General features: G+C 45.3%; 1 protein-coding gene across 1 annotated transcript in view; it reads right to left on the bottom strand.

Moving 5' to 3' along the window:
* Positions 1–10,997, bottom strand: part of PBLD (phenazine biosynthesis like protein domain containing) — a 38,120-nt gene that overhangs the window by 8,077 nt on the left and 19,046 nt on the right. The window contains exons 7-8 of the mRNA XM_044659201.1: positions 10,800–10,978; positions 8,237–8,299 (exon numbers count right to left, since the gene is read on the bottom strand). Of these exons, the coding sequence (XP_044515136.1) occupies positions 8,237–8,299; positions 10,800–10,978 (242 nt within the window). The remainder of the gene's footprint in view (positions 1–8,236; positions 8,300–10,799; positions 10,979–10,997) is intronic.

Below are 10,997 nucleotides of genomic sequence, written 5' to 3'. Positions count from 1 at the left end.
CACATCATCATTATCACCATCATCACTATCACCACCATTACATCATCATTATCATCACATCATCACTATCATCACTATCCCCACCATCACGTCACCATCATCACCATTATTAATATCACCATGACCACCACCATCATCATTATCACCACCATCACATCATTATCATCATCATCATCATCAAAATCACTATCAAGATCAACATCACCATAACCACCATCACAACGTCATCGCCATCATCACCACCACTACTATCACCATGACCAAATTTTGTGGTTATATCAGCCCTCCTGTTTCCTAATGAGACTTCATCTGTACCCTTTTGATGTGACCTGCAATGCATCACTGCCACTTCCTTAGGTAACTGGACAGCTTTCAGGAGTTGGTTTATAAGGCTCCCATAGGCTATCTCCTTCCCACCAACGGTTATATATCCCCTATATTTCCAGATTTGGCCTGTACAATGTACTACATTAAATGCATATTTATTATCGGTCCAATCGTTCAACCTTTGACCCTGGCCAATTTCTAAAGCTCTGATGAGACTCAGGATTTTGGCCCCTTGAGCACTCATGGACTTAGGTAGAGCTGCATACCATAAAGTCTCATCTTGAGTTACTACAGCTGCGCCAGTATACCGTTCTCCATCTACCACAAATGCAGAACCATTGGTAAACAAAGTGAGATCGGGAGAGACCAAAGGAATATCAGTCAGGTCATCTCTCGTTTTCTGAACCATGTCCAAGGTTTCTGCACAGCTATGGATGTGTTCTCCTTCTAATGGTAAGTCTGGCATTAGTGTAGCTGGGTTGATCTCCTTACAACGATGGAAAGTCAGGTTCTCATTGCCCAGCAATACAATTTGATAATGGGATAAGCACTGGGAAGTAAACGCTTGCAGGTTGCTGTTTTTCAAGATGGTATCTATTTGATGAGGAGAGTACAGCATAATCCTGCATCCCAAAACCAGATCTGACGATTTTTTTAACCAATTAGGGCTGCAGCTGCAATTGCTCTCATACAAGGTGGCATCCTCCTAGCCACAACATCTAACTGGGAGCTATAATAGGCTGTTGGTCTGAACTGATCCCCAAGAGTTTGCATCAACACTGCACTGGCTATTCCCTTGTCCTCATGCACAAACAGGTGAAACGGTTTTGCATGGTCAGGGATTCCAAGTGCAGGACTGGTCAACACCGCTGTTTTCAGTTTTTCTATAGCCTGCTTGTGCTCCCGTGTCAGTTTTAAAGGTTCTGAGACAGTGTTCCTAGTCAAGTCTGTTAGAGGTTTTGAGATCAGACTATAACCAGGTATCCACTGCCTACAGTAACCCGTGATACCTAATATTGCATGGAGCTGCTTCTTGGTCTTAGGCATGCACAGCTTCTGTATATGTGCAACTCTCTTTTGGGAAATCCGTCTTATACCCTTTTCCAACACGAAGCCAAAGTATTCTACGCATGGTAACACCAACTGAATCTTACTTTTGGAAATTTTGTGTCCCCTTTTGCATAGCTCTTGCAACAGATATTTGCTGTCCCTTTGACAGACTCGAGCACTTGGTGACATTAGCAAAAGGTCATCCACATAATGTACTAGTTTGCTCTCAGTGAATATGATGGTTTCAAGATCTCTTTGCAGGATTTGACAAAAGATATTCGCGCTTTCTGCGAATCCCTGTGGAATTCGTGTCCAGCAGAGTTGTTTTCCCTCCCAGGAAAATGCAAAAATCTTCTGACTGGACTCATGCAGAGGTACAGTAAAATATGCACAGCACAGGTCCACAACCGTGAACCAGGCTGCATTACTTGGAATCTCGGCGATGATATTTGCCGGGCTAGGTACCACTGCATGTCCCTTTTTAACAAAATTATTCACTGCTCTAAGATCCTGCACAAAACGCCATTGTCTTGCCATTTGGATCTTTCTTCGGCTTCTCTTTAATGGGTAAAATAGGTGTGTTGTACTCGGATATAGTGTAGACCAAAATGCCTTGTTCCAGGAGACTTTGGATAATGGGCCTGATACCCTCTGTGGCCTCTTTGCTCAACTTATACTGAGGGATTCTAGGTGGAGTACCCTCTTTCACCTCTATCTTAACTGGGGTGGCAGATTTTTTTTTAAAACCCTTGTACTTCGGTGTATTGTCTCATAAGTGGAAGATTGGTGAGGGTGGGCAATGGGGGTCAAGTGACTTGCCCAGGGTCACACAGATGGGAAGTGGCTGAGGCCGGGTTTGAACCTAGGACCTCCTGTCTCTAGGCCTGACTCTCACTCCACTGAGCTACCCAGCTGCCCAGGGGGTGGAAGATTTTAAAATTCCCACATCGGTTGAATGCTTAGCCCAAACTTCCTCTGGGATATCTTCCGGTATTTCAAAGATACTCCCTATATGTTGTTCCTCCTCATCACCCTCCACTTGCCCTAGGAATAGCAAGGGATGGTGTTTGAGTGACTGTTTGGGTAAGTGTAGGAATATCTGTCATGACCTATCACACTGGATAGTGGCACCTAATTTACAAAGAACATCCCCCCCCCCCAGGAGATTGGATGGACAACCGGGTATCAACAAAAAAGAATGATCTAAAGTCATTGGGCCTATTTTCACCATCTTAGATCTTAGCTTGGGCACCAACTCCATTTGCCCAGTGGCTCCTTTTACTCTCACAGACCCCATTAGTGCACAATTTTCTGGTGCTGATGTCAACACAGACCGGGTTGCTCCAGTATCAATAAGAGCAGGATAGATTTGATCTCCTATAGTCACCATAACCAAAGGTTCCCTGTCTTTAGCTGTCTGATCAACAGGTACCAAAGGTGTTTCTATCTCTATGTCCCCTAAATCCCATCGATCTTGTTCTAGGACTTCTGTCTGTGCTGGCTCAGGATTCTGTGAGTGTAATGATGGTAAGTCTCCTTCAACAATGGCTTGTTGGGCTGCCAATGCCTGAATTGGCATCCCTGAACTGTTCATGCGCTTATCAGTGTCAAAATGTATCTCAGTTTTTCCAGACCATGAGTAAGGTAGAGTATTCTTCTCTTCACTGAACATGCTTTGCTTGACTTTAGCAAAGTTAGATTCAGGAGAGGTATTCCTCTGCATTAAAGGAAATTCTACAGAATTGGGAATGTGTTTTTGGTTCATGTCTACATCCCAATCCTGTGAGTCTATGCTTTCTTCTTGTATTTGCTCCCTAGACTCCATGTCAGTAACAGGAAACTCAACTCTAGATGTATTTTGCATAGGAAACAAAGTCAGCATTGTAGATTCTTCCTTTGTCCCTATTGATGTCATTGTGTTCCTCTCTTGGCTACTGACATTTATGAAACTGAATTCCTTTAAATGCATTAACTCAGAATCTACTCCAAAGGCAGCTCTCTTTGGAGTATCACAGGTTTGAAAGTGTGCTACATCTTCATGCACTTGACCCTGAAGTAGACCTACTAAACTTGGCACAGTCATGGTCACAACATCTGGCCTTAATCTTATCACTGTATCTACTATTGTTGTCCCTGTTGTTATTATTGTTGGTGTTATTATTGTATCTGGAATTGTAGTATGTATTCCTCCTGTTGTTATTGTTATTATTCCTGTTTCCAAAGTTAATCTGGGACTTATATCTACAATCCCGTACCACATGACCAATTTTTGAACAAAGGAAACATCTCTTAATTTTGTTGTTAGCACTGCCACTAGATTGTCTAGGCCTGCTTTGGCTTCTCTGATTGGTGGACATCAGAGCCATATTTTTTATTTCTTCTACCTCCCTGGCCTTCTGAGCTTCCCTCAATTGCTTTTTAAGCTCAGCAATCTCTCGATCTTTTTCAGAGTTTCTAGATGTTTTAGAGTCACTATCCTTTGAGTCATGGACATAAGCTGCTGTCTTTCTCAATTCTTCAATGGGCATGGTCTCCCATTGTGGGCAATGCAGTCTAAAATATGTTTGAATGTAATTTTGACTCCCTTTTACAAATTGCCTCCTGATATGCTGAATGTTGTCTTTAGCAGTCATGTCCCTAAACCCTAGGATAGTTTCCCCAGCTTCCAGCAGTCTGTCTAGATATAAGCTTGGATGTTCCTCCTCCCCCTGCTTTAACTTTTCAAATGAGCCCCATGCATTTGATCATTTAGCATGAAGTCTCATCGCCTCTGCCAAGTCCTCCCTGCATCTCCTAAGATATGTCATGTTTGCATGAGATGACAGCTCTAGATCTTGATGTTGCTCAGGCCATGATGCTAGATTGGGATTGTTCCTTGTTTCTGCAAGAAATTTAGCTTTTTCACTTGGGGTAAATAGTTCTGTTAATAAGAGTTCCACATCTTCAAATTTTAGATTATACAGCCTGACTGCCCGTTTGAATTCTTTTATCGCCTTATGTGGATTTACGAAGAACTGGGGGACCCTCCTTTTTAAAATCTCTAGATCCCCTCCAGTAAATGGTTTATAGCCCTTAACATGTATAATCCCAGCATCCGGTTGTACTATTGTCCTGTCTGTAATAGGAAGTATTGTTACAGGAGCTGCCTCTGCCCCTGCAACTTCTTGCTTTTCTGGGTTGTCCTTTTTAATCTCTTGTTGTTTTTCACCCCCTTTCTTTGTTGTGACCGTGCTTTCTATGATTTCCAGCTGCATAATTGTCCTGGCATCTAGTTCTTTCCCCTCCCTTATTTGTTTGTTAATTTCTATTAGCATCTTCATATTTCCCAACATGTTTTCCATAACCGAGTCAGTAACTTTAGTGTTTCCAAAAGTAAAAGCCAGTATCTTTCTTAAAATCATTAGGGCCTCATAGCCAGTGGCAGTCATGGCTATGCCTGTTGGTACATAAGCCAATGCCTCTCCAACTGTAATTGTTAGCCACAGATAAGTGTCATAAAATTCTATTATTGACCTAAAAAATTGGGGAACAGTGACAAACCAAAATGTAGCACAGGTTTGCCAAATCCCATAAATTAAAACAGTAGAGCACCCCAAGGTAACGATTGCTCTGTTGAACATGTTGGCCATCTTATCTCTTCTCCACTAGGTCCTATAGTACAAATCCTAGGCTGGCTGGCCAAAACTGTTATGATGATAATAACAGATAGTTCGGAGAAGCAGATAAGTGTGTCAGGGCCAAAAGAGCTTTAAGTCAAGAGCCAGAGATTGACAGGCTTCAGTGAGGAAAGGAGGGGGCTAGACACTCCTTCCTCTCAAACCCCTCCCCCTCTAACTGCTTCTGCTTCAGTTGGTAATGAAGACAGGAATAAGATTCTTCTGGTAAGTTTCAGTTATGGCTGAAACCCCAATTGATGTTCCTTTTCTCAAATTTATATTCCTCACAGGTCAATATGATGAATATATAGAAATTAGTTATCTAACAGTTGAGGACAGAGGAGATCTTCTTAAACTGGCAGCCAACAGGATTCAAACTAAATGTACAGACTGAGTTTTGAGTATCTTCCCAAATAATTATCAGGCACAGATTTGAAGGTAAAGGTTATATTAAGTAATAACAAGGAAAAATAAAAAGGGTAAATGAGGGTTTTAGGATAATGAGAGGAAACCCTGAACTGCTAAGTAGATGCTGCCCTTCCCCCTCTTCTCAAGAGGGGATGAAGCACTTAACTGAAATTGGCTCTCTTGCTATTGATAAATATCTTACTCTCTAATCACTAAGTAATTACATAATTATATTAATGAAGAATAGTAATAACAAACAGGCTAACCCTATGAGTAGAAACCACTGGCTTATGCTACAATGGCCACCTCAGGAGAAATCCCAAATTAGGAGTAGCAAGCAGAGTGTCTGCTCACATCCACTCCCACAAATTAACTGACCTCAACCCTTCTCAACTGCCCCCTCACCCAAAGTTCTCCAGGGGGGTCCCCTGGAATTCTGGGTGAGGCTATCCCTGTATCTTTGCAAGGATTCCATGCTTTGCATCTCCACACAACACATGACATCACTAACATCATCACTACCACCACCATCACATCATCACCATCATCACCATCATTAATATCACCACGACCACCACCATCATCATTATCACCACCATCACATCACCACCATCATCACTATCACCACCATCACATCATCACAATCATCACTATCACCACCATTACATCACCATCATCATCATCATCATCACCATCACCACATCATATCACATCATCATCATCATCATCACATCATCACCATCATCACTATCACCACCATCACATCACCATCATCACCATCATCACCATCATTAATATCACCATGACCACCACAACCATCATCATTACTACCACCATCACATCATCATCATCATCATCATCACTATCATCACATCACCAACATCATCACTACCACCACCATCACATCATCACCATCATCACTATCACCACCATTACATCACCATCATCATCATCATTATCACCATCACCACATCTTATCACATCATCTTCATCATCATTACATCATCACCATCATCACTATCACCATCATCATATCACCATCATCACCATCAATAATATCTCCATGACCACCACCATCATCATCATCACTATCATCACATCACCAACATCATCACTACCACCACCATCACATCATCACCATCATTACTATCACCACCATTACATCATCATCATCATCATCATCATCATCATCATCATCATCATCAACACATCATATCACATCATCATCATCATCATCATCATCACATCATCACCATCATCACTACCACCACCATCACATCACCATCACCATCAATAATATCACCATGACTACCACCATCATCATTATCACCATCATCACATCACCACCATCATCACTATAACCACCATCAGATCATCATCATCATCACCATCGCCACATCATATCACATCATCATCATCATCATCATCATCATCATCATCATCACAACATCATTATCACCAACATCACATCACCACCATCACCATCATCACCATCACATCATCACCATCACCACCATTACATCACCATCATCATCATCATCACCATCACCACATCATATCACATCATCATCATCGTCATCATCACATCATCCATTATCACCACCATCACATCACCACCATCACCATCATCACCATCACATCATCACCATCATCACTATCACCACCATTATATCATCATCATCACATCATCACCATCATCACTATCCCCATCATCACATCATCACCATCATCACTATCACCACCATTACATCACCATCATCATCATCATCATCATCATCACCATCACCACATCATATCACATCATCATCATCACATCCTCACCATCACCACATTATATCACATCATCATCATCACCATGACCACCACCATCATCATTATCACCACCATAACATCACCACCATCACATCACCACCATCATCACCATCACCACATCATATCACATCATCGTCATCATCATCATCACATCATCATTATCACCACCATCACATCACCAACATCATCATCATCATCACCATTACATCATCACCATCATCACTATCACCACCGTCACGTCACCATCATCACCATCATTAATATCACCATGACCACCACCATCATCATTACTACCACCATCACATCATCATCATCATCACTATCATCACATCACCAACATCATCACTACCACCACCATCACATCATCACCATCATCACTATCACCACCATTACATCATCATCATCATCATCATCATCACCATCACCACATCACATCATCATCATCTTCTTTATCATCACCATCATCACTGTCACCACCATCATCATCATCTTCTTCACCATCAGCACCATCATCACTATAACCATCATCACCATCACCACCATCATCACCATCATCATCTTCACCATCAACACCATTATCACTATCACCACCATCACATCATCATCATCATTATCATCACCATTATCACCATTATCATTGCTGTTCTGAGTGACTTGCCCAGGGTCACACAGGTAGAATGTGTCTGAGGCTATCTTTGAACCTGACATTTCCGGATTGCCAGCCTTAGGCTGTACTGCATTTTGTCTTCTCTGACACAAGGTAAGCTTCCTGAGGGCAGGCATTGGCTCATTTTGTCCCTGAGGACTCTGGCTGGCTCAAAATTCTTACTAGGGACTGGTTTCAATGGATCGTTGATGGGTTGTGACAGATAACGAACACTGGAGAGAAATAGAGGTTCTTTCTACAAGGATTTAATATTTTCACCTACTGGGCTTAGCAATGGAGGAAGTCAGAGAAATTACAAAAGAAGGGAACGTCTTACCCCGCATCTCCTTCTTCCCCAGCTGCTGTGACCAGTAGCTACTGAGAACGGCATGGGCAGATCCTTGGTAGAAAGAGAGAGAGACAGTTGGGAAGAGAGGCGCTCGGGGTCCTGCAGGAAGTGTGTAAGAGCAGGCAGCTCTGATGCGAGCCTAATTCTCCTGTGACAAACCTCCAGATGACACCGAAGGGCAGGGCCATGTTAGCTCGCCTGAGCACCCTTCCCTGGCCCCCATCCCAAAGTGAGCTCAGCGTTCAGAAGCCCCCAGATCTTTGTGCTTGCTGGCACTGACAGCTAACATTTATATAGAACGTTTAGAGGTGAATGACTTTAGGAAGGCAAAACAATAGAGCACATTACGATGGTATCGGATATATCGAGGGGTAAGATTCTGAAAGGGCCAACTGTGTATGAACTCTCTCCCCAAACGGGGGCCCAATAAGCCTAAAAAATTCCAGATTTACAATTTAAAGATCTAAGATCATTCCAAAGAAATTATGATGAAAAATGCTATTCACCTCCACAGAAAGAGCTGATGGAGTCTGAAGGCAGATTGAAGCATGCAATTTTTTGCTTTTAGTTTTTGTGGGGAGTTTTTTTTTGGTCTTTTTTTCTTTTTCTTTAGAACCCTTACTTAACTTCTGTCTTAGAATCAATACTAAGCATTGGTTTGAGGGCAGAAGAATGGTCAGGGTTAGGCAATGGACTTGCCCAACGTCACACAGCGAAAAAGTATCTGAGGTCAGATTTGAACTCAGGACCTCCCAACCTCTATCCCCTGAGCTAGCCAGCTGCCCCTACAGGTAGGTGTTTTACAATGTTTATTTATCATACTACCCAGGTGACCTCATGCCCAGCTCTGGGCCTCAGTTTCCTCCTCTGTAAATGAAGGGGCTGGAACGGATGCTATCCGAATGACCTGCCCACTCTAGCTGAGTCCCTGGGATCATTTCACTGATGGATGGAGTGGCAGGGAAGACACTGCTGGCCAGAAATGGCATCCCTTTGTCTGGGCCTGCTGGACGAAGCCTCTTCCACCAGCTCAGCAGCTGCGAGAGGCCCACCAGAACTGCCCTTGGCCAGGGAGGGAGGGCTGGCGGGCGGACGGGTTTGTTGTTTCTGGATTTTCCTGAGTCCTTAAAACTGCTTAATTGCTGAGCTCGGCTTTATGGAGCAAATGCCGCCTTCGTGTGTTTTGCTCCTGGGGGAGCAGCCCACGGTCCTGCCGCCGGCCAGGCCTCGGCCACCTGCCACCGGCCTCAGATTGCTGCCTCCTCCCCACCCCCCACAGCTCCTGCTGCCTCCCCCGCGTACTTCAGCCAGCCCCTTCCCAGGCCCCTTCCCCAGCCTCTTCCCCATCCTCCTTTTCCCAGGCCCCTCCAGGTTTAATAGGCCATAGCTCGGGGTGCTTCTGGGGACACGAAGGAAGAGCCCAAAGGCCATTCCCCTGCTCTGGAGCAGGGAGAGGCTCCTGGTGCCCCGTGTGGTTCCCCCAAAGAGGAGGGACTTCAGGAACCCAGGAATCACTCGGTCCAAGCTGCTCACTTTACAAAGGAGGGACCCAGGCCTGGAGAGGGGATCCCATTTGATTCAGTTCAACAAGGGTTTATTTTATTTTATTTTTAAACCCTTCACTTTTGATCTTAGAATCCATACCGTGTACCAGTTCCAAGGCAGGACAGGGAAAAGGGCTGAGCAATGGGGTTAAGTGACTTGTTCAGGGTCACACAGCTAGGAAATGAGGCCAGACTGGAATCCAGAACCTCCTGTCTCAGACATGGTTCTCAATCCACGGAGCTTCTCAGCTGCCCCCCAGAAGCATTTAGGAATGCTGACGTTGTACACGGAGTGCCAACACAAAGCAGACACAAGGTGGCTACAAGCTCATTTTGGAAGGGTCAGGAAGCGAGGGAGGCAGCAGCCAGCCAGAACCCTGAAAGGGGAGCCCCGAAAGAGGCCTGAAGGACGAGCTCAGCCTCGCCAGGGCCTTTCTCCTCGGAAGGGGATGGAGGAGAGCTGCTGCAGGCTGGCCTGAGTTTGGGGCAGTGCCTGGCCTGTGCCGGGGGCAGCTGGGGAAACGGGCCCAGCCTCAGTCTCTGCCCTCGGCCTGAGCCCAGCCCCAGCTCCGGTTAGGACCGTCAAGGCCACACTGACTCCAAGCTTACCGCCTGCTCCAGGCCAGCACAGACTTAGGGGAGGGACGTGGAGAAGATGTGGGAGCATTTCTAGAATGTTTGCCTGAAATCCTCAGGAAGAAGCTCCCATGGGAAGCCTTCCTCTGGGGCACGAAGGCGTCCCATGGGCTCTGGGGGGCAGACAGCCGGGCGAGAGCTGCCCTGGCCTCCCTGGGGCTGACAGCGCCGGCCTGTTGGGGCACACAGATCCTCCCATGGCTGACTCCCCACCCCCAAGCCAAACAGAAACTCCCCTGGGGCTGGGTGACCCTGGGCGAGTCACTGAACCCCCACGGCCTGGCTTGACCATTCTTTGGCCTCGGAACCAAGGTGCGGCATTGATTCTGAGCCAGAAGTCGGGTTTAAATACTTTAAAGAGAGACACTCACCCGTGACGGGGTCTTCTGGCACCCCAACCCAGGGGGCGAAATATCTGGAGTAGAAGTCGTAGCCGGGGGCCCTTCCGCCTCCCTCTCCTTTCAGGGTGAGGATGAGCCCCCTCACGTTCCCCGTGTTCTCCGCCTCGCTCAGACTCCTGGAGTTCACTTGGAGGTTCTCTAGGAAAGACCTGCAAGAAGATGGAGAAG

The sequence above is a fragment of the Gracilinanus agilis genome, chromosome 2, assembly GCF_016433145.1.
Source record: "Gracilinanus agilis isolate LMUSP501 chromosome 2, AgileGrace, whole genome shotgun sequence".
Classification (NCBI taxonomy): Eukaryota; Metazoa; Chordata; class Mammalia; order Didelphimorphia; family Didelphidae; genus Gracilinanus; species Gracilinanus agilis.
This window is presented reverse-complemented; position numbering and strand designations above follow the sequence as displayed.